Source organism: Molothrus aeneus, chromosome 7 (genome assembly GCF_037042795.1).
Source record: "Molothrus aeneus isolate 106 chromosome 7, BPBGC_Maene_1.0, whole genome shotgun sequence".
Classification (NCBI taxonomy): Eukaryota; Metazoa; Chordata; class Aves; order Passeriformes; family Icteridae; genus Molothrus; species Molothrus aeneus.
The window spans coordinates 27,089,624-27,113,925 of NC_089652.1; the positions used below are offsets into that span (position 1 = coordinate 27,089,624).

Genomic DNA, 24,302 nt, shown 5'->3' on the forward strand with positions numbered 1-24,302 from the left:
ATTTGTAATTAAAGGTTTATCTCCTACCAATAGGTCCTTGTAACTTCCTGCACTTGCTCTGTCCCTCAGATACTCTATGACTGACCTTAGAACATGGTCTGTGCATTCTTGTACCTTTTATTCCATTGGCTTTTGTAGTAGGTGTGAATGGTTGTATTAATCCTTATGGTTTTCATGAATGCTAAACATGTACTGCATGCTGGGTAAGAGTAATTATATTGCCATTAGATTATGAGCAGCCTTCCTGTACTGTGATGTGACATGCACAAATAGAATTGTGAATATTGGCAGTTCAGATCCAGATACTTGAATTTCCTTGGTTTCTACTAATACTTTCGATTATTTAAACAATAAAATATTTTTTAAATCAACATTAGTTTCACCTGTTACATCCTTTGCTTATTTAAACAAATCAATCAGCTGATTCAAGTAAATAAAAAAACCCAAAACATGCAAAGTTCTATTTTAAAACTAAACTGCAAGATAGGAGAATTTCTTATCAAAATCCTGTCTACAGCCTTTTCCTACAATGAAGGTATGTAAGAGCTTATACCCCACTGAAACCAACTTGGGCTGCAAGTGATACTTGATGGTGCAAAAAGATGACTGATGGGACTTTCAAAAGCTTCTACCACATGGAAAACCTCACAATTGGGATTTCAGCATAGCTTTGATTGCCAGGCTTGGTTTGTCTGCCACTGAGTTGTCTAAAGTGGGTAAAGAAATCCACTGCACCTGAGCAGTTCTGATTTCTCATTTCTAGACCACAGTACAATGGCCCTGTGTTTGCCTTTTCCAAAACCAGAGAGAAATGTTTAAATAACATTTTGTGCTGAATTATTAAAACTGATGCAAATGTTTTCATTAAAATTGGAGTATGTTTAATATCCCTTCTCTTGAATTTTAAATAGAACCAATACTTGGTGACTTAATTGCCCAGCAATATATATTTTTTAGATTTTTGCCTTATATTAATAAAATGAGTGTATTTACATAGTTCCAACCTAAGCACATCTCGTTTTACTGACTAATTGCTTCATTTAAAGGGCACACAATGTTAACACCTTTTGGCTTGCCTGAGACTTTACATCATGCTACACGCTGAATCCCACAGTGAACTTTAGCCTATGCAAAAAATAAATCATGTTTTCTATCTTTCTTGATAAAATGTTCCAAAGAACCCCTACACAACTGGTGGAGGGTCATTTTAAACTGTCCCCACGGCAGTGAGGTTGTGTTCAGAGTAGCTAGGTGACCCTCTCAGACAGAGCTGGGCTGCTGTTGTGGAAAGCAGTGGCTGTAACCTGTGAGTTGAGCGCCTGCACTTGCCCATGCAGCCATCTCTTCCTCAGCTCTGCAGCGTTTGAGTGTGCACAAACAGGGCTGGGGGTCTCATCCCTCTCACCACCTAATGCCACGTGCACTGGTTTTTGGTGAGATGCAGGAAGGGTGATTTTTGAGGTTGTGGAGTGATGAAGATCCTTTCTGTTTCTGCCCCTGGATCAGCAGTACAGGAGGCACCAGAACTGTTAGTGTGAGGAGGATGTCTGGGGGCCTTTGCCAGCGCTGATGCTGCAAAAACCCTCCTGTTTTTCAGGCAGCACCCCAAACCCAGCTGCAGTTCCCTGGAAGGGGGAGCATAAAGAGTGGCTGTGCCTCTGCCATTGGAGCATTTAGGAGAGAATCAGTTTCAGCTACTTGGCACCAACCTGGTGCTTTTGGGAATTAGATGTTACATTTGAGGTCAGGTTGGCGTAACTTAAGGGTCAACTGAGGACTGGAGGTACTGAACTTGCTGCTTCTACCCAGCTGAGCTTAGTGCCCAGTTTTAACCTGAGGTGAAGGAAGATCTGGGGTGTCTAATATTGATGGGAGGCCCCATGCAGGCAGAGAGGCAGGTGAGAGCAGTGGCCAGGAGAAGGGAGGCCATGGCACAGCCCTAAGGACAGAAGCCACACTGGTGGGTGGTGGCATGGTGAGGAGCTGTCTGTGCCCAGGCCCCCTCTCCTGGCAGGTTGGTGAGCACCAGACCCGCTGGGCACCAACACAACCACAGCAGATATGCAGGGCTGGGTTCTTTGGCCTGGATAGACCATGTGCATGTGTACATCATTCTCCAGCTGCAATGACAACGGCTCTTTGAAATGCTCTTCTGCATTTGCATTTACAAAAGCTGGATAAGCCTTTTTTTAAAAAAAATCTGATAAGTAGCAGGCAATCGAATTAACCACTGTTGACTGTATTGCTGTCTCTTAACAAACTCCATCTGTATGGTCTTCCTTTGTAGACACAATTTTATAACTTAATTTCCCTACCAAAACATCAGTGTTTACTTAGTAAGAAATCTGTTCTTTGTCAGCTTAAAACAGTGATTTCTTTATTACCACTCTGCGCAAGGAATGACAGCACAGAGTTGGCACTGGAGCAAGTCTGGTTGAGTCTACAGCGTTGTAATGGAAACAGGGTGAACTGAGGGTCAAGTATAATGGGATTTGTATACAGAAATGTGTCTGCATAAGGAATAGCTGCATGAGATAAGAGAATCAAAGATGAGGCCCACAGGTCTCCCTTTGCATGGTGTTGGGAAGGAGGTATTGCTGTAGGTACACAGCAGACACAGGAGATGGGGTTACCTCTGCACCAGCACAGCAAAGCTCCCTAAATCACATGTGCCTGCTCCTGCACCAGCTGATGTTGGTGGGTGTAGGATGGATTGGTGCAGTCATCAAGGATTACTCTAAGAATGTTTTGTATGTAATTTTTACTGATTTTGGGAAGCATAGGGTCAGTGAGGGGTTTTCAAGCTATTACAGTTTGTGGCCTTCCTAAAAAATTTCTAGCAGAGTTGTTAAGCATAGTATCATGAATTTGGCCCGAATAACAAGAGATTTGCAGAGATTTTTTGCTGTCTTTCACAGCCCCTAAAGGAGTTTTTAGTGTTTCCCAAGGGTTTTGCAAACCACAGGTTGAAAAGCACTAATGTAAACTTTCAGCAGTAAACAGCTGGGGACCATCAGATCCCTATTCCTTCCCTGATAAATGTGTTATATTTTCCTACACCGCTGAAAAACCAAAAGAATAAGAGGGCAGCTGTAGTCAACGACACCAATGGATCTGGGAGCAAATGAGTTTTGCAAGGAAGGTTCTTTGGGTGGTTACATGGCAGATGAGATATGAAACACCTCATGTTTTTTTTGCCATGAGATGATGATTTGGGGGGCAGGGGAAGCATCCTGGCTCCTTTGAAGTATGTTCAAGTTGTACAGTGCAGTGAGCAGAGCTGGGGTTTTACCACAGGGCTGGACTTCTGTTTATTGCTTTTACTTTCTCCCGCCATAGAGCCTTTCTCAGTCTTACATTGCAGGCTAGAGCTGGTAGAGAAATGCCAGTTGTTTGTTGCAACAAATTAGTTTTGTTGCAATTGGAGAGACTCTGCTTTCTTGGAATTTTTTGTGCTCAGCTTTTCCTTATGAAAAATTAAACCCTAGTGGAATGCTGTCCAGATTTTAAAAAACCATTTATGTCTCATTCATGTTCATTTTCTTTCTAATGTTAAAAAAGCAAATAGAAATGGAAAAAAAAGTGATAAGCTAAAAAGAAGAAATAAATGTTGAAGTGCTGATTTATTGTTAATTCTCTTATTTTGTGCAGAAAACTCCAGATACTTCAAGAGAAAAGCTTGTTTGGAATAAAAAGGGTTTATTCCCTACAGTCATATCAGTGAAAAACTTTTACCTAGTTCTGCTCTTCACCATGTAATTGCTTGCTTTTCAGCATCCTCGTTGCAAAGCAAAGGCTGGTTAGATCAGCCAGTCTGCTGGATCAGATCTTACATTACATCTTGAGCTCTTTGAGTGCCATTAGCATTTCCTTTTAGACGTGAAGAAATATTGACAGTTTGGTAGGTTATCTCGCATTTTACTGCACGTTAGGGCACTTCAAAGTCTTTATGTAGTGATGGGAACTGTCATGAAGTAGATGTGAAAAGGGCCTTTGGTCCAACTAAACCTGTCAGCAAAAAGATTTAGGGCAGATGGTTATTATTAGAAATCAATGTATTTATTATATATTGTTCAGGAATATTTCCCTTTGGAGGTTACTGTGAGTACTGTTGCTGTTTAAAATGTGTCAAATGCCAGTAAAATTAATTCCTGCAGAAAACCCAGGGAGCCCCAACCAAAAGCTTTGTTATTATGGGAAGGCATGTCTCTTTACTCCTTTGTGATGTGATGCACCAGAGGCAGGTAGACACACAGCACACCAGCAGAATGCCTGGCATGTGTCTGTGTGTGTGAGAGATGTATTTCTGCACAGCTATCACAATCACCTTTATGTACTGACAGAGCTCCTCTGTCTGCTGTGTCTGGAAAGGCTCTGTAGAGATCTGTGCTGTACCTGTTCCCATTTTGTTATATTCCCCTTTGTAAACTATGAGGTTTGGTTACTTCCAGTTAGTTACAGCAGCTTACTGCTGCTTAGGTCAAGTGTGTCATTTCTCTAAGGCTTGAACACCAATGGTTTTCTCCTGTACTTTAGTAAAGAGAAGCAGGATATTTCAGAGTTTTGTAATTAATTGGATGTACGTTTTCCTTCCTTAGTGTCTTGTTTAGCTATAGGTTTTAAGTTATAGGACCTTGGATTATGGGAATAGGACATTCCCAACAGAAAAGGAGCATATTAGCAGAAACATTAATGCTGGAAGTCGTTGTCCTGGAACAAAGATTCATTTTCCATTCACCCCGTGATTTACAGCACATTCCAACCAAGTGATTTGGCTATGGTCTTCTGGCATAACATTGTTTGCCCTTTCCCTGACATTCTGCATATAAAGAAAAGTTATGAGCTTCTTCGGTATTCAAGGTACCAGGAAATGCAGGAGTCTTACCTAATTTGTTAACATGAAATTATAGATGTCAGACACAGACTCTGTTAGTTAACGTTGGTTAGAGTAATGCTGCAGCCAGTTGATTGTATTACAGTCATGATGAAGAGGAATGGTCTTTTTTTGCTTTTCTGGGATATGACAGGTATGGAGCCAAGGCAGATTTAAAGTGTAATGAATGAATAAGCATTTTTTGTGGGTTGTCTGACTCTTCCATGAGCCCTGTTGCTGTGGTGTTGCTGCCACTGTCTTTCTCTCTCCTCAATGGGTTAGTGCTGGCATAACATGGAAACAGAGTTTTCCAAAGTAGTATAGGAATTGTCTTTTAAATGCTAAACCCTTCCGTAGCACTTGAATGTTATAACCTTTTAAGGGAGAGAAGCCTCCACCCAAAAGTAGCATAGGAGGAAGACACTGGGCAGGGATTCAAAAACTCAGATTTCTTCCCCACAAACATGCACTTCCATTTGTTTTCCCAAGCCCAGTTTCTTCACAGCTACAAGCAAAGTATTCACTTGAAAGTGCTAATATCCTCAACATGTGTCCCAAGGGAAAACAATGAGATGCAGAGAAATGGCTGTGTCACATCTGACACATCTCTGACACCCATTTCCCACATCCCCACACCAGTGTTGGTTCCTCTCAGATCTCCCTCAGCTCTGCCATCAGGATCTGGTCTGCCTCCACACTTCTCCCATCTTTTTCCCCACCAATTCCCACCTTGCTCCTTCAATCAGCCATGCCACTGCTCAGTCTTCATCCCCTCCCAGCCCTGACCCTGCAGCGTTTTGACACCTTAACTCTCAAAATTTGTGGCTACTGGAATCAAGTTCTCATGCATGGTGGTTTCAACCTGAAGCTCACATGCCTCCAGGTTTCCACAGCTCCTTAGGTTTGCTTCCTTTCACTGGCTCCTACACTTCTATCCATGCTTTGCTTCATGCCTTTTCTCTCACTTTTCTTCCTTCTCTCCCCCTCAGCTACCTTCCTTGAAGTTTCCCTTCTTAAAATACGCTTCTTCTCTGAAGGCTTTCATCATTAATCTCTCAAGAAACTATCTTAGAGCCTCATCTGCTGTGCTTTGATTTATTCGTTGTGCAGTTTTTTTGGTAAGTATCTCACAGGAACTGAGGTGGTCATCCTTCTACCTTCATTCCTAAAGGAAAACTTGTGTAAAAAGGTGGGCTTTCAGAACTTAAATTAAAAGATCATGTAAGTAAGATAATTAGATTAAAAAAAGGATATTAGGATCTGAAACAGAATGTTTACTTGCTTTGATGTGCTTTTGGAACATATGTCTGCACAGTGGGTTGTGTGGCTGATTAAGTATAAAACAATCCGAGAAAAAATCACCACTATTAAGCTTAAATCAAAGATCTCTCCCTAAGACACTAATTTGATTTGGGTTTGAAGGTCCCATATCAACCCTAATTTCTATCTTTGATGTCTTGCTTCTTTGTGTGTTGTATAATGGAGGGCAACCTTACTTATAAAAATTTGCGGTTTTCTTCCATTTTAAAAGCAAATATTGTTATTGTTGTTGTGTTGCAGTTGTGAGCACAAATGTCAGCCAATACTAGACCCTTGTTGTGATAAATGCAGCACAAATGCAATGAGAAACCATATGTGGTCAGGAGAGTTTTTAATCTGAGAACCAATCCCTGTGCTCAGGCTCCCAACTTTGCTCTCTCCAAAAGTTGCCCCTGTCCCCACTGAGGCTGCCAACAACCTGTGACCTTAAAATCGTTGTTAACTTATGGGGGAACTTAGATGAAAAAAGGTTTCAAGCTCTAAACCAAAACAGTTTTGATTTCATTATTAAAAAATAATGCATATCAGGTGAAATCAAATAGGTTGTTTGATTTGTTCTTGGATTTAGATATTTTAGGTATAGGATTGAAGTCAGGTATGTTTGAATATGGAATAATCCTTCAAAAGGAAAAATGAAAGATGTTTGCCACTGTTTTTTTCTACTTTTGTAACAAAAAATTATTTTTCTTACCTGGAACAAGTATTTTAAATTACTCACATGCTGGAAGTAGCATTAAGTCTAAGGCATGGAAAAAATAATCATACAAAGAAATTGTACCTGCCTTGTATTATGATACTGTGTAGATGAAAATCATAGAAGTTGTGTTGGAGACCTGTTCTTGTTGCTCTTCCCATTGGTTGCAGAGTTTTCTTTGATTTCAGTAGTACACGATTAGACAGAAGGCATGACAACTACCATTGCCAGTGGACGTGGAGTGGGATTTTCATAGTGTCTACCTAAATCCTTCTCAAAGTGCTGCCCAAACCACAAATTCACAAATAAGAGATGTCATAGTCAGAGTTTTTTATCTGTTAAGGCCCAATGGAATTACCACAGTTATCTGATCTGACATCTGCAGCACCAGTCATTGGATTCCCCTCTTTAATTTCTACTGTGGGAGAAATGGCTATTTCCTACTATTAAAACTCCAAACCTTGCTGTGCACTTAAAGCCCATCTTTTTAAAAAGCATCTGGTTTTGCCATACAGTCTCGTTGCAATGCTGAATTTACCAATTCCTTCCATAAACCCATCTAATGGGAACTTACCGTTGTTGATAAAAATATCTTTTAAAATCAATATTTTATTGTTATAAACCTTTTATTATTATTACTTTTATGCTTCCTTTTTTGCTCAAAGACATGTTTGAGGGGAAAAGAGAAAATACGAACTACATGAAACACATACCCATTAAATTTCTGCAGAAAAGCTGTAACAATTTTTGTTCAGATTCACAATCCCTATAACATCTTATAAGTAAGAGCATTAACTGCTGAATTAGCCATGGTAGCTCTGATTTTCTGTATATTCCTCTTTGTGAGCATGAAAAAAAAAATTAACCTTATTTTAGAGCTGAGAAGATACAGGGGAAAAAAATATTACTTGTGCATTCCGATGGAGCGGGGGCTGGGAGATAGCAGTGATGTCTCTGGAGTCCCCATCTCGATCTCTTTGTAGAGGGACACAGAGGCCGGCTCTCCAAGTTGATAGTCTTATATTAGATCATCAGGTCACTTTACTGGGTAATTATCAACTTGTTGCAGTGCTGAGAGAGCTGGGAAGAGCGAGCGATTCCCCATCGCCTCATTACCGGCGATCCCTGGAGCGGCTGCGGGGAGAGGCGGCTGCGAGGCAGCTCTGTGCCGCTCCTGCAGCACATCCTCTGCTCTCCGAGCTGAAAACACGGCAGGGAGGGAAATCTGTGTGAATGATCAAATGCCATGTGAATTTGATAGTCGTGGCCCAGGTTTGACCTCTGGAAGTTACCTTGTTTTGAGGGACCTCGCGGGGTTTGATCCTCAGGGTACCGCACAACTGTTGCGACCTCTCGCCCTTCCTGTTGTAAGGGACTTTAAATCAGAAATAAACAGAGGTGAAGCTGAGGGGCTGGTGAGAACTGTTTAGACTGAAGCATTTAGCATGAATCCTGGGGCATTTTAGGTTTCCTGTTGAATACAGCTTTGGCATCCCATCCATACAGTCTCTGCCATGAGAGCAGTCCATTTTTCAGTCGTCTGTATGGCTTTCCTCCGTCTCCTTCAGACAAAAGTGGTGTTCTGGGTACACAGCACTTGGAAAAACAGGCTAGGAAGTTTTATGTAAAGTGAAACAAAAGGAAGTTTTGGGGTTTAAAAGTGGGGTTTAAAAATGATTGTCAGCTTTAAAAGCTTTTTTTTAAATAGCAAAACTTTACCAGAGTATGATACCCCTCCCCATGAGTAGTTCTGTTACTTGCCTCTATGTCTGTTTAGCAGCTATGCATTTCTTTATTGTAGAGCAAAACAATTGCCTTCAAGTGTCCATATTCCATTAAGCATATGGAAAAGTATTCAGCCCTTTGTTTTCTGCAGAATGAATTTATTTGTCACATAAGTATTAATTTAGACTAGTCATGGACCATTAGTGCTTGGTAATTGTCCACATTTTTCTGGGGTTTATTTAACTGATGGAGATTATTTCAGAAATGTGCAACTTCTTTAACTGTTACATTCATTGCTGAGTGCCCCTTGCAGAGGATGCAGGCTCACAGCAGTGGCAAGATGTTGCCTCATCTCTGTCACGCAAGATTTTGGGATTGCTGATGCGTGTCCACTGAGGGAGAGCAGGAAAAAGTCACCCCAAGGCCCTTTTCATAGCCACCAACACTGGTTTTGCCAGTTCCTGAGGTTTTGCCTTCCCAGGAGCCCAGCCCAATTCCTCACAGAGGATGCTGCTCCTCTGCTATGGGACCACAAGGCTTCTTTCTCAGCATTGCATCCAGCAGCAGCATCAAAGACAAGCACCTGCCAGGCTCCAAGGCACACAAAGGAGAATGGTGCTCTGCCTCACTGAAAACCATGGGCTGAGGTTTCCTTGCCTTGGTTTTCAAAGGAAACTGCAGCTCCTTCCCCCAGACTTTGGGATGAGACTGCAGAGCTTCAGATGAGCTGTCACTCCTTTCAGCAAAACCCAAGAGGCAAGAAAACTAAGCAGATCTCTTTTCCCCAGTGAAGGACAGTTACAGAGTGACCAGCTCCTGGGAAACCACCAAAAGTCTCCCAGTGTCCCACAGGCAGTGTGTATCATGTCTCAGATGCTGGTATCTCACCTTTCACTGATTGTGTTTCTCTGCTGTCAAGTGTTACCACTGCCCCACAGTTCTGCTCTGCAGGTGGCTGAAGACTGGTAAATTGTGCCAGGATTTCTGCTCTCCCATAGGGGTCATCCACTGCACTGGTAAAGACTGCTCTGTAAAGCCTTTAGTAGCTTGTATGACCCCAGCACCACCATGAGGCCCTACAGCTCTTAGGTGGCATCAGGTGATGTCTCCCTTTGTTAAAGAGCAGCAAAGGAAAAGCCTCTCCTGGGTGGGGGAGGAAATGAATCCAGGCTCACGTGCTTCGTCAGAGATGCAAATTGCTCTGCAAATCCTGAGCATTAATTATAGAGCCTGGGCTTCTTGCTGGAGCCACAGGGAAAACAGGCCCCTCGCTCACATTAAATTTAATGGTGTTTGGGCACCCAATTCCCTTAGCCTATTTGAAAACCAGAATCCCACTTTCTCCAGATATATATGTGGTCAGGTGAAATCCCTCATCCCACTGCAGACAGCAACATTTTTACAGTATTTTGTTCAGCAAAGCCAGGAGCTCTCCCTCAGGTGGTGAGGTGTTTTCCTCATGCTGTCTGTGGGATCCAGGAAAGAAATGGGGAGCAATGTGGCTAGCAGAGGTATGGACAGGCTGAAGAACACAGCTCTGGCACCATGGTTTCACTGCATGGGCTGGTTCACCACACCAAGCTGAAGGATGTCCCACTGCAGGGTCTGGGGTATGGGCATGGAGAGCCCTGCACGCCCTGGATGTGAGCTGGATGTGGGGACAGAGCTGCCTTGCCCCTGCACTGCTTCATCTCTCATCCACTGCCTCTAAAGATCAGGATGTGATGGTCTCCTCTGCAAGGAGCAGACCTGTGAGGATACAGCTGCCTCTCACTGTGTAGTTTAGTGCCAATGCGATGGCTCAGTGTGGGATGAGATAAGAAACAATGCAGTTGGGAAAAAAGTGGGGAAAAAATCAAACCTTTGGGGAGTTAGGAGCAGAGGATGCCCCTGGCTGTGTGAGTTGTTCCTGGGAGGCAGCTCCTGGAAGCCACATCATTTTGCAACATGCTGCACTATGGGATGTTGTTTTGCTAGAATTGTAGATGTACAATGGTGAGCGGTGATCTCTGCCTGGGAGGGCTCACAGGAGCCAGATCTTGATGGGAGTATGGCTGTCCTAGTCCGCAGATGGACCAGTCAGCAAGGACAGGCTTTAAGCAGAGCCATAAGGAGCTGCCTACTCTCCAGCCCAGTCTTTGTGCACAGGGCCAACCTCATGCTCAAACACCAGCTGCGTTTCCAGCTGCATGCATTTTGGGGAAATTCTTGATCTTTTTCCCAGTGTTACCTCTTTGTTGAGGGTGGAGTTTTCCTATTCTGAGGGACTTCAGCATTTCTGCCTAATTTAGCACAGAGAAAATGAACAGCAAACCCTTCATATTGTTATACGCATTTTAGATGTCGGCCTCACAGTTTGATCAGCAGAGGCTCCAAAGGCTCGTAAACCTGGTAATACATAGTTCCAGGACTGCATCAAAGAAGTTCACAACCCTTTTGGGAGAAGCTGTGAGTACTGATGAAAGAGGGAACTTATTGTATATGTAAGAAAACCTCTTTCATGGCTTATGTATTAAGGCAGGCTCTGTGGCCCAGGGAAGATTGGGGCTGCTTTTAATTTACATCGCCCCTCACTTATATTAAGTCTTCGTCAGAAGAAAAATTAGTCAGATGTTTTCTTAATGACATCATTTTTTTTAATCCTGTTTCATTTTTTCCAGATGAGGCGGTGGAGATTATTAGAAATGAATTGAAACTAAATCTGGAACAGAGACTTTGATTCACTTCTCCCTCCTCCCCGGTAGAAATAAATTGGTCGGCTCCGTGCTCGGATGCCTTTATTAGCAGCCTCGACAGAAACCAGCCCCAGCGGCCTCGGTGCAGCTTCCTGAGCTCGCCACCGCCGCAGCTGACGTCATGGCGAGAGGCACCGGGGAGTGACTTTGGTCACCCCATAATTTTGGTAATGGAAGGCCATGGCAACACAGGTGGGGAGGTTATGAGGTCTGAAATAGCCATGCCATCATCAGTTCGTCTTTCAGTGTCATGAAAGAAAACAGGGTCGATGCTGGTGGGTGTTTCTCTGGCAAAACCCCGGCCTGGGTCTGATGAGCCACCTGTTTTGGTGGCTGTGCATCTTAACAAAGCCTTTATGTGTGACAGGTTTTCACTCTCTGGTATTTCACACCACTGAGCCACAGAGTGCATTGCTACAGGAAAGTACTTTGAACTATAAATATTTCAGAAGGCATTTAATTTACTACCCATCAGCAGAAAGTGTTCAAAAAGCCACAAGGTTTACTAATTTATCAGAAAGACAGAGAAACACATAGAAGATCAAACAAAGACAAACATGCTTGTTAAATTGCTGAATAAGTCTGCAAAGCTTATATTACATTTCTGTGTGGTTTTGTTGATATGCAAGTATTACAAATAAATTAAAATGCACCTGAATTGTTGATAAGACAGGGTGGGACTGAGATCCTGAGGTGCTGGTGGCATGTTGAAACTGCTCAGACCATCATGTTTGTGGTTGTCTGTGCATGGAGAGACAAATCTTAGATGAACTCACTAATGGCATATTTGGATAGTCTTAGTGGAGGGCCTTTGTAATACCCTCCCTTAGATCAGCCCACATCCCAGATCCCTGACCTCCAAATCCCTGTTGTCTTCTCTGCTCAGGGTGCAGCCCCATTGGGTGCACATCCATCTCCCTCAGCTTTGCCAGAGCACCCAGTCAGGGACAAATGCTGTCCCTGCTGTGACCTGTATGTCAACACCAGCTCTGCTTCCAGCAGTCTGTGAGTACAGAGAGAGCTAATACAAAGCAGATTTTTCTCTTTTGTTTTGCCTAATGACAGCTCTGCCGCCTTTGGTGTCTAGGTCAGATTTTTTGCTTTTCAGGTCAGGGTGTGTAACTTTTTCTCCTTTGCACCCTCTGTGGTTTGTCTAAGAGGCAGGAGGGTACAGTAGGGCACGTGTCTGGGAGAAGTCTGCAGACTTTCTCTTCCATCCTTGTTCACCCTTCAAAAAAACTGCTTAAGCACTAAAGCATGCATGTGACATTTTTTTGTTACCTGCTGAATCTCTCAGTATTTACTGACTTTATTCTCAGGTAGCACTTGGCCTGGGGAAGATCTGAGGGATTTGAGAGAGGCGGCCCCCAGAAAGCATGCAGTAAAACCTCTCATGAACTTTTGCCCTCTGAACCGTACCACCGACCTGTCAAGGAGGTTTGTGCTGGCCATGATGGACGCAGGAGGTGGGGCTGCTGCACCAGCACAAGCCAAGCCATGCATGCTGGGCTGAGCAAAGCACAGCCCAACATCACATAAGTTCTCCTTGCCGCATTTCCATCCTTGCACAGACTGCCCTGTCTAGGGCTTTCTGCACATGCCAGGACTAAACATCTGGATATCCAGGGGCAGCAAGGGGCTTGCACACCCCAGGTTTGCCTCAAATATCGTTGTGTGGCCAGCCTCACTGTGCAAGGAGATGGGGTGGGATCTCTAGGGCAGAGTGTGTTCCATGCCTCCTCTATGTGCAGGCACTGCCTAAAGCAGCTCATGCCCCTTTCCACAGCAGCCCAGTTGGGGTGAGCCACCTTGCACAAATACATATTTAGTGCAGTACTGGTGCATGTCCACAGGAAACTTGGGAACTTCAGACTCTGTATGCCAAGAAGAGAGGATTGTCCCACGATGTGCTTGAACTCCTCTCTTGTGGGCGAAGGTGGTGGGGCAGGACAGAGAGGGGTGGCAAGCAGTTGTGCCTGCTCTGGGTGGCTGTGAGTGACAGCATGTCTCTGTTTTCCTTCCCAGGCCTCCTCCTCTGAGCGGCAGCCCTGTCATCTCTGACATCTCCCTCATCCGCCTGTCTCCACACCCTGCCGGGCCCAGCGAGTCTCCCTTCAGCCCCCCTCACCCCTACGTGGCACCCCACATGGAGCACTACCTCCGCTCTGTGCACAGCAGCCCCACGCTCTCCGTCATCTCTGCTGCCAGGGGCCTCAGCCCTGCCGACGGTAAGACACTGCTACTGGTACTGCAGCAATTTTGTAGCTCACCAGGACTGAAATTCCCTAAAACCCGGGGATTTACATCTGCAAAGACTCCACAGCTGCTCTCTGAAGTGGGAGAGCTGTCTCTTTTTCTTTTTGTTCGTTTTTTTTTCCCCCTTTAACTACACATTTGTTTTGCATCATCACACTGAGAAAGCAGAGCGTGAGAATAGCTATTACTGCTGGATCATATTATAAATATTTTGCTTAAAGTACGTTCCTTTCTGCAGAGCTCTCTTTCTCTCTTAGGAGCTTCCCTGTTCTTATGTCTCTGGGACCCAGCTTTCCCCAGAGAGGGTCACAGTTGTTCTGTCTGCCTGGCCTGGCTGAGACTGATGTTACAGAGGAGACAAGGCCAGCTGGGTTATCCCCTGTTGGCTTTGTGTCTGGGGTCAGCGTGGCTGCTGAGTGAAGGCGAGGGGCCATACTTTCTTCCTCCTTACTCCTGAGCTGCTCTGCAGCAACCCTCAGGGAAGGCAAGGATGTGTGGGGAGTTGGTGCTGGGTGCAGGCAGAGGTGATCATGTTCTCTGAGCCCTATCAGACCCCATGCTGGGGAGCTGGGGACAAAGACATCCAAGAGGGAAAGGGGAAAATGCACAACACTGCTTTCACTTGGCAAGGTGTAAGTCATGCCTTACTTCGTCAGAAGAGCTTCATTACACAGTTGCAGGTGGCTGGCTCAGTGCCCAGGGAATAGCTGGGGACCTGGTCTCTGCATGCCCAGTGAATCCCAACATCCCTCGGCTCCCAAGCTGCTGCTGGGGCAGCAGCCCTTCAGCACTGCAAAGCAAAGTGCACCAGAGAGCAACAAGGCCCCTGGATTAGTGTCTGGCAGCATAAAACTGTCTTGTATAGCTAAAACAACATCACTATAGTGATGGGGACATGCATATGTCTTCTTCTTCCCTCCCCTTGAAACGTCATTCAAACTCTCAGGCACCCGCCAGAGAGAGTCTGATGGCTTGTGTGTGTTTGTGTGTGTTCTGCCCTGTCCTCTCCTTCCAAAACCAGTTTCATTGTTTGCTGTGGAAGAAAGGCATTGCGTTTTGGGTTGCTTTTCTTTTCCTCCTTTTTTTTCTTTTTTTTTTTTCCCCCTTATTTAAGGTGGTGGTAAATAAGTTAATGGGGCAAGCGGGTGGGGAGGCAGGTTTGAAAAATTACAGCTGGGAGAAAGTGATTGTAATTGGCTTTGGCAGCCAAAATGGTTTTATGCTGCCAGACACTAAACCTAGTTCTATGCATTAGACCTTGGCTTTAATTTCCTCACGCTGCTATCGGGAACTGGGCTGCATTTGTCTTTCCTTCCTAATAGGCAGGGATGTTAATGCTGACAGGGTTACTGCTGTCGGCAGCCTGGGCCCTCTCCCCGCCTCCCAGGGGTGCTGGCCACGTCCAAATGGGAGGATTATTAGAAGGGGGAACGAGAGATTGTTTATAAATTTGCGGAAATGGAGGAATGCAGAGGCCCCAGCCTGGTCTCCTTTGTCCACAGAAGCACGCCCAAGCGCACGTCACGCGCGGAGCCGTGCGGCTGGGGCTGCCGGGGGGCGCGGGGGGAGCCGGGGCCGCCAGCGCCAGCTCCAGGGTCTAACACTGCACTGGGAACCTTCTCCCCATGTTTCTCTCCTCGCCCACGGCTCCAACAGTGGCTCATGAGCATCTGAAGGAACGAGGCCTCTTCGGGCTGCCCCCGCCACCACCGGGAGCCAGCCCTGCTGACTACTACCACCAAATGACGCTGATGGCCGGCCACCCAAACCCCTATGGGGACCTCCTCATGCAGGGCGGGGGAGCAGCCAGCACAGCCCACCTCCACGATTACCTCAGCCCTGTCGATGGTGAGTAGCAGCTTGGGTTTTTCCTGGCATGGCTGAAATTTTGGGTTAGATGGATGAGACTGCCCTCCAGGTGGAGGTTGCTGAATGTGGTCACTCTGCCCTGCTGGAACCTTCGGGTGCCGCACTATAATTTTTGGCTTAAAAGGTCACCTCCTTCCATAGATATAAAATATACGTAAACTAAAATAGGTACACCCTGCTCTCTTAGGGAGGATAGCATGGCTGCAGCATGGGTAGGAGATGGGCTGGTCCAGTAAGCTGGGCATTGCTGCTGTCCTGCTGCATTGACCATGGGTGACCGGAGCGTGCCTGGGGACAAGCTGCATCTCTAGCTCCCCATCCCACCGTGTGTTTTGCCTGCTTGGTGTCTGGGTTGAAGTTGGGCCATATGCATGCAAAGCTGTGCTAGGCACAGTGGACATCTCATCTTGGTTAGGACCTCTCAGGTCCACAAGGAGAGAAAATATCTGAACGGGGAGACACAGTGGAAAGAATAAAATAGTATTTTGAGCAAGGAAATTTAAAAAAGCAGGAATGTGGTATTTGTGATAGCATTGTGTGTTATAAACTCAGAAAACTATCTCCTTGCTACATGAAGAAGAAATAGTCATGTTAGGCACTGTAGTGCTGAGTCACCCCTGTGGCCTGATTGCTGCCCTGGGAAGAGTCTGTCTAGAAGCATATATGAGGTCCAAATGATTTTTAGAGCTGTTAGAAATGTCTTTCCTTTCACTTCATGCTACATCTTGCAAGAGCTGAGTTGTACAGATATTACAGAGGGCAGTTTGAGGATTATTTCTGCTGCAAGAAGGAGAAATCTCAGCTCAACTTTCAGATTCAGCGTCTGTTTCCTGGGATGTCTTTGGATTTGCCTGTGGACCATTACAATTTTTGGAGTGGAGATCTGCATCATTTCATTACCGCTTCAAAGTTTCTGTTGTTGAGCTTTTAAGATGAAAGACTTTGTGGTCTTTCTGCTTCATAAAGTGACTGGTTTAGAATGATAAAAGCTGTTCTGGCTTTTCAGTGATGGGAGTTTACAGATACTTCTAATGGAAAAACAGTTTCTCATCTGTGGCTGCTGTGGAAGTTTTACCTGAACAGTCATTTTGTGCTGCCAGTACCTAGATTAATTTGGAACCTGGATCCCAGTCAGAGAGAGCACAAGCTCCTTGGTACTATCCTGCCCTCTAACACCCAAAATATATCTCAGGCTTCACTGCTGCAAAGCAGCTGGTCAGTAAGACTGCTCTGTATTCTCTCCCAAGGGTTAATGCCTGTGGTTATAGCAGATGGGTGCAAACGAGCCCTGCCAAGTTCTCCTTGGGCTCATGAACAAGACTCCTTCCTCCTTGCCTCCTTATTAGTCCATCTCTGACCAGCAGTGCCTCACTGAAGTGCCAGATAAACAACCAGTGAGGGAAGCAAACACAACTGTTTTCATGGTGGTACAGGCTGGCTCCCAGCACACCGAGATGCTCATCCTCTGGTTTGCTGAAGATCAGTCTTTATCTGAGGTACTGAGATACTCCCCTTGGCAGAAGACTCTCATATTGTTTGCCTTCTTCTGAAAACAGCTCTACGGTGAATCATGTATCAAAGGTCTCAGTTTCCTGCAGCCAAGTTCATAACCATGATTCACTGCAGAGCCAGGCCTCACCAAGAATTTATTATGATCTTTTGGAAAAGCTTTGTTGGTGATTAACTGGAAAGCCTTTTCTGGGCCTTCACGTGGGTTCTGTGTGAGATGGAAACTTTCAAACATTATGAGAATGTGGCACTGCTTTTTAAGAATGTGTAAAGGAGCACCAGTCCAGTACCAGTCCATGTGCCTGGGTTTATCCATCACCCAGAGAAAAGAGAGAATTGTACATTATTAAAGCCGAGAGTAAAATGGATGGCTCTGAAATGCTTGATGAGGGGACAGTGTCTCCTTCTCTTTTTAGAAAGTTATTTCAAAAATTTAAATCAGCAGGGCCTAAGTAAATAGTTGAACAGATAATTTAATAAAGCATCCTCTTATGGTGTTTTTCTGAGACGAGAATATCAGTAGCATGCATAAACCCCCAGTGAGTCACCACCTCGCTGCATCTGTCATTCAGAGAGCCCTTTTCTTCCCAGCCGGGAACATAGAAACTTTACAAGAATTTGTTTGCTGAAAATGCAGGTAGCTCTTGTTAAACCACATGCAGCACCATTATTTATCTGTGATAACACTGGCACCTGCAAAAGGAAAAGCAGGAGATAAGCATATATTAAATCTGGCCTATTCAGTGTCACATCACTTCCAAACATCTGCAGGTTGGTCCATGGGAGCTGTGGACACTGGCTATGGGGGTTCTTCCACAGACACATACCTACACCTTTCTGGTTCCTGTAATTGCATTTCTCAGAGAATTTCTCAGTGCCTTCATGTTTTTTCTCAGAGTTTTTGACTCCATCAGATGTCTAAGGTCAGGAAAAGTAATAGGATATGAATGTCAGCTGGAGTTTGTTGGTGCCAACCCTGTGCCAGGTCTGCTGAGTGTTCACATGGTGGCTGCGCTGGGCTGCCCAGAGCTGCATCTCTGCTGGGTTTTCAGTGTACAGCTAGAAGTTAAAACAGTGACCAGATTTAAGTTTTACATACAAGATTGCTGTGGTGTTCAGGCCAGTCCCAGTGGAGACTAAACAACCATTCAGTTGCTTCTCCTGTTCCATTTCCTCATCCAAACAGGGACTCAAAATCCAAGACTCGAATTTGAATCCTGGCTTAATCCCATTTTCTGGAAAGCTTATACTTTCAAATCAAAAGTTAATCACTTTCCAATGTCACAGCATTGCTGATGGGATACATTTGAGACTCTATCTACAGGTTCTATTCACCAGACCAAAGCAATCTTTTGCATTTCTTTTTTAAAAGAAGTGCTACATGGTGGATTATTCCAGGTGATGGAGTGGTTGTGCAAGAGCATCCCTGAGGCAGGAAAGACTGGTGGGAAACAGAATGACCCTGGAGATGGCTACCACTTTCATGTTGAGTACTTCCAGCTGCTTTTTTCCCTAGGCACAGGGCTTCCTGTGACTACCCTCAGCCCTTCAGGAGGAGACATTTTCTCTCAAGAGGAGTCCATCCACACTGACTTGATGCTGCTACTGTTATAGACCTGTACACCAGCAGATCTCAAAGTGCTGCACAAGCAAAGCCATTTCATCACTGGAGACCACAAAGAAAAAGGAGACCAGTGAGTGGAGTAGTGGCAGCTTTAGGAGCAAGATCCAGATCTTTGGAATAATGCCAGGGTGGAAATTAGAGATCATCTTTAGGTCCATTACTTTGCAGAGCTTTTAGAGTGTGATTGGGTTGTGCATGCTGAGTAAGGGAATGGGAAAAAACATCTCGAGTATAAGTTAGGTCCAAGGTAGTCCCTCACGTCAGGAAGGCTGTATAGATGTGTTTCTGCAACAGTTGCCAATAGCAGGGATGATCCAGCAGTGCTGTCCATTTTGTCCAGTTCTGGAGCTAGAGGGGGGGTTCCCTACCCTGTGTTTTGCTGCCTGGTGCCACAAATGGTGTCACAAATGTCTTGATTCACAATCAGCAGTTTAAGTGGTAAAGGCTTTGTTCAGTGCAGCATGGCCAGCAGGCCAGCAGCTGGCACACTTGCCTGGAATGTGGGCAAATCACAAAGCAGGACTTTATTTCCCCAAATCAAACAGTGATTCAGCTTCACCAGCCTCTTTCAGTCAGTGTTGCTGGAGCCTTTCTCCTTGAAGGAAATTATTTAATAGCCAGCAGGGTAAGGAGCAGGGCTGGCAGTGCAGTTGGGTTGTGACTGCAGTCTGCAGGCATGTGGCTGGGAGAGGTGAGCTCAGGACTGTCTCCAGCAGGAGAGAGCAACTGTGGAGCAACTGCTCCATCAGGACAAAAGCAGAGAGCCAAGCCTCATGGGGACCTAGGAAGGAAGTGCTTCCCCTGGGGCTGGAGGGGCAGCAACCCTGGTTTGCAGACTGGATGTGCTGGATCACAGATGACTTCCCAACCAAGCCAGCTGTTGGCTACTCTGGGCAGACGGCGCGCCCTGTAGTCGCTTCCTTAAAAACTCTCAAAGACCTATTCTTTTTTGTTGTTGTTTTCTTTGTCCCAGCACAGAATGGAAACTTGCTGAAATCTCAGAAAAGGTTCAGAGAATGGGAAACAATTTCCCACCCATTTCTAGCCAGCAGTGCTGTTTTCCTCCCCAGAAAAATATGTGCAGAAGAGAGAAAAAGTCCCAGAGCACCCCATAAGTGCTGTGTCTGGAATCCTGCTGCACTCTGGTTTCTAAAGAATTCAATTTACATATGCAAGTTGGGTCGACTAAACAGTTACCTTGTGGATTGGGAGTAGAAGAATGCAGTCTTGTCTTTCAGCTCAGATTTGAGGGAAGCATTAGTATTCCTTGAACTGCAAAGTTGATCGGCCTATGGAGAGAAGAAAGAAGGGTCCCAGGGCAGTGTCTGGTGCCAGAACAAATGTCCAGCATCTGCTGCAGACTGAAAAAGAGGTGTGTTGCCTCTGCAGAAGGAGAGAGGGAACTAAGGAACTGGTTACACAAAGAGCGTTTGTAGTTTATTGCCGCTTATCAGTTATGGGACCATCCTGTGTTTTTATGGGGCCCTTGGTTTTAATTTGATGATGGGAGTGGGGGGAGATATTTCTTTACACTTTGGATGGAGTTTTGTGAATGGTGAGGAAGGGGGACCATTTTGATAACACAGTATTTATCCTGGGGCTTGGCCAGGGGATGGAGGGGAAGCAGTGGCTCTGGCCAGGTTTCAGTGAGGCGGGAGGGGGGCAGGCAGGGTGTAAGCCATCTGCAGCCCATGTGCCTTACAGGCTTGTCTGTTAGGGAGCAGATACCCCTGATGATCCTGTGCTGTTGTGAGCATAGAAACATATTTGTCTGTAAAGGGTTGCCTGAAATTTCCTTATCCTGGAGGAGCCTTGAAGGAGCTCCCACTGCGTGCCTGATGTTTCCTTTCAGGAGGGCTTTGCTGCCATTATTCCTAGTGTGACATGAGGTCTGAATTCTTGCTCCAGAAGAAAACATCTCTTGTAGAATCCCTCTGACAGCCCACGGCCACAGAAGTGGTCCGAGCAGGAACCTCTGCTCCCACCCCCCAGACGAGTTGGGATCTGATCCTGCCCTTGGGCACTGGGATCAGGCGCCAGAGTTGGTCCACAAGCTGCCACATGTAAGAGCTGATCATTTGGTCATCACTGGCCTGTTGTGGATTAAGCTAAATTTGGGAGAAGTATCCCAGTTTCTGAGCAACTTGTGGATATGATAATTCATAGGCACCACAGGAAATTGCCAAGGATACTCTTTCCTTCTAGCACAGAAATCTGGACTTTCCTCACAGCTCTAAGCTGTCTGGAGAACTTCCCCCAACATATTTTCCAACCATCAAAAAATTCTTTAAACTAATCCTGTTCATTTTGAAAGGGGAGAGGAGAGAGGAGTGTTAGTGATAAATGTTCCCAAAGCCTTCCATCTGTGTGTGTGAAAAATGGAACCCGCCTTTAGTTCCTTCTCTGGGCACAGTCCCTGCTGAACAGTTGTGTGTGGCTTTTCTTTTTGAGCAACACTGGACCTCACGCAGCAGAGGACTTTGCTTATGTGCCCCAGTGGCTGTCAGTCAGCCCATGTTGAACCCCTTGCTATGTACAGCCACACAAATGCTGACCACTGCTGCTGCCTGCTACCATTTAACATTCCTGCTCCATGTCCTCAGATCAGAAGATTCAGGTCAGGCAAACTTTATTATTTAGAACAATCCCAGTGTTGTTAATCTGCTTTTGAATAATAATTTTGAAAAGATTCTCTCTTCCTAAATGCACTGGTGAGCATTTCTTCATGGGCCTAAACTCCTTCTTCATTTCCCAGACGATTCTCTTCCCAGGCACCTTGGGCAGGCTGTCATTAAGAAGAGAGAATTGTTCATCCATAGCACGATTTTAGGTCACAGCTTTCTGTGGAGGCCTGCAAGACCTAAGAGGCTTTCGTGTAAAGCATGAGCCCAACCTATTGGATCTGCTATCAAACATTTCAGACAGTCCGCAGTACCTGCAGGATCTAAATTAGAGTGGACACTAACACAATGCATATTACTGGTTTTGGACTGGAGAATTCCCAAGAGAACTTGATAATCTGACAGCTTTCCACAGAGTTTTACATGGGGAAAAAATGACATACCTGTGTGCAGCAGGGAGGAGTGCCCACATCGTCTGCACTGCTAAAACCCTGGTTCTGTTGGACATCAGGTCTTCTTCCCTCTGCAAATTAATGGGGACCAATGGCTGATCCAGCACTGTGAGCATAAATCACGTGAAGGAAGAGCGAGAAATGAGTACAAGGCTTTTCTTTCTATTTAGTAATTTATCAAGGGAAGTGGCACATTAATAAACAGATCTCCCTTGAGATGTGGGAGTAACAGAGATAAATATGACTGTCAAATCTGGCCTGCTTCCTTCTGTTAGAGAAGGAGGAGACTGTGGGAATGCAAATGCAGGAAACAATATCTATATCTGGAAATACACATATTATTTGTAGGACAGAAATCCTGACAATTCATCTGAGATGGGGCCCCATCGCACTTGGTGCAGTATGTACAGAATAAAATACAAGCCCTGTCTAAAGGAGCTCATTTAAATAGATGACACTGGGAAATAGGGACACGGAAAGAAGCAGCAACTTGCTCAAGGAGGTATGGCTGAAGAGGACTGGGAAGAGCACCCAGGTCCCTCCAGGTTGTGCTGCATGTATTGAATCAAGATTCCTTATGGCCAGAGGACCATTGTGATCTAGGCCCAAGCAACCTTCATGTTGTTTGGTCCAGGGCTCTGGCAGGACTCAGATTTCAGGAACCAGATGTGAAGTTTGGGAAATCTCCATTTCAGCCTTTTGGGCCAGGCTTTGCTGAGACGAGCTCATTTGCACAAGGAATTGTTTGATCAGACCAGCAGGACACATCTTACCTCCTTCTACATCCCAGTCAGCCTCTCACCTACCAGCACTGTCATCAGGACAGAAAGTTCATGCTCTTAAAAAGTGCCAGGCTTGTATTTGGTGATACGCAGCCAAAATCGGTGCCTTCAACCTGCTAGAAGAAAATGTCTCATACTGCCTGTCTGGCCAGTTCAGTATTTTATTCACAGCATTTAATAGGAAGGATGCTTTCTGGGGAGACCACCACTGGACAAGTCAAGTAGTGATGCATTGCTGTGCTCATCAAGGAAAGGAGCTGGAGCAGCTGAGCCCTCCTGCACCCCTAGGTGGATGGCAGGGATTACCAGCTAGGACCTATTGCCAAGTGCTATATTTCACCCTTAGTTGGTTTGTTTTTTTTTTAAATACACGATCCAAACACTTCTTGCTTTGGAGGGATGAGTCATTCCAGGCAGGGTTTGGATCTGGTACCCTAGCATTGAAGAAAGTTGTGATTTGATCCATCTGCAGCTCCCATCCACGCCACCCCAGAGATCTGCAGGTGGGTCAGGCCTGGGCAGAGTTTCCTTTGGGTGAAGTCAGTAGTTCCAGTTAGTGGTGCTGAAACACTGAGAGATGCCAAACTTTTACAGTATTAACCCATCATGTATTGCAGATCCATAAATGGGCCTGGCAGGGTTGGAAATTACTTCATGCCTGAATGATTGACAATTGCTAATAGGGTCCAGGCACTGGCAGGTCCCCTCAGAGGGGGAGAGCTTGAACTTTGTGCCTGAGCTGCCAAATTGGTTTTCTTAAAACTCTTAATTTACTTTCAGGGTTTCTGGAGCCTCGCCTCCTTCATTAATTGGTTGGTCAGCATTGTGCTCATGCTCGTTTGGTTTCCGTTCCCCCCGCGCACAGGCACACACTCACCATTTGCAATGGTCACCCAGCTTGGATGTGCAGCTCCCCTGGCCTGCTCCTCCTGACACTGAGTCAAGAGGCATGGCTGCACTCATGGAAACCTTGCTGTCCTTCTCCCTTTTAAGTTAATTTAGTGTCCATGAAAGGGGGTTATGGACAGGATTCTGTATCCCCTGAGGACAGCAAAGCAAGCGGGCGTCCATGGTGCTGCCCGACCCCTGTGATTCAGCACCCAGAAGAGAGGAAACCTCCCATCAAAGGGCACTTGGTCCCTGCACTGCTCCTGTGTCCTGAACATCCCACAACAGTCATGAGTGCAGCAATTCTCAGCACTTCCAGCCTGCCTGCAGGAAGGGAGCAGCCCACGGGTCTTGTCTGACAAAGCCTCTCTGTCCTGCAGTGTCCCGGTTTTCGAGCCCACGGGTGACTCCAAGATTAAGCCGGAAACGAGCCCTGTCTATCTCCCCGCTCTCTGATGCCAGCATTGATCTCCAGACAATGATCAGGACCTCCCCAAACTCTCTTGTGGCATATATCAACAACTCCAGAAGCAGCTCAGCAGCGAGTGGCTCCTACGGCCATTTATCTGCCGGGACAATCAGGTAAAGCTCTGGGATCAGCTCCATTCAGCTCAGGAAACACCTGCATGAAAGAAGGGATGATCCTCCTGCAAGGGAGAGCTTCCCTCCCTTGCAGCCTCTGCTTTTGTGCATCAGGGCTGTGTAGCATAGTAAATCAAAGCCCCCATCTAGTTTTGCATGTGGAAAGGTGTTTTGTGGCATTTGGGGTGGGGTTTCTTTGGCTGGATTGGGGTTATTGGCTACCACGTTTCCAGTAATTACAGTATGATCATGCGTCCCTGCAAGCAGAAACAGATAATAAATTGGTCTTAAAAAATGCTCATTGTGAGCAGTTTGACTGGTTAAGAAACACTCTGATTTAAGAGATTGCCCCAAAGTACTCTCCAAATTACT

General features: G+C 45.6%; 1 protein-coding gene across 1 annotated transcript in view; it reads left to right on the forward strand.

Annotated features, from left to right (window-relative positions):
- Nucleotides 1-24,302, forward strand: part of GLI2 (GLI family zinc finger 2) — a 136,542-nt gene that overhangs the window by 86,331 nt on the left and 25,909 nt on the right. Inside the window, exons 3-5 of the mRNA XM_066553486.1 lie at nt 13,373-13,575; nt 15,260-15,451; nt 23,729-23,930. Coding sequence (XP_066409583.1) covers nt 13,373-13,575; nt 15,260-15,451; nt 23,729-23,930 — 597 coding nt within the window. The remainder of the gene's footprint in view (nt 1-13,372; nt 13,576-15,259; nt 15,452-23,728; nt 23,931-24,302) is intronic.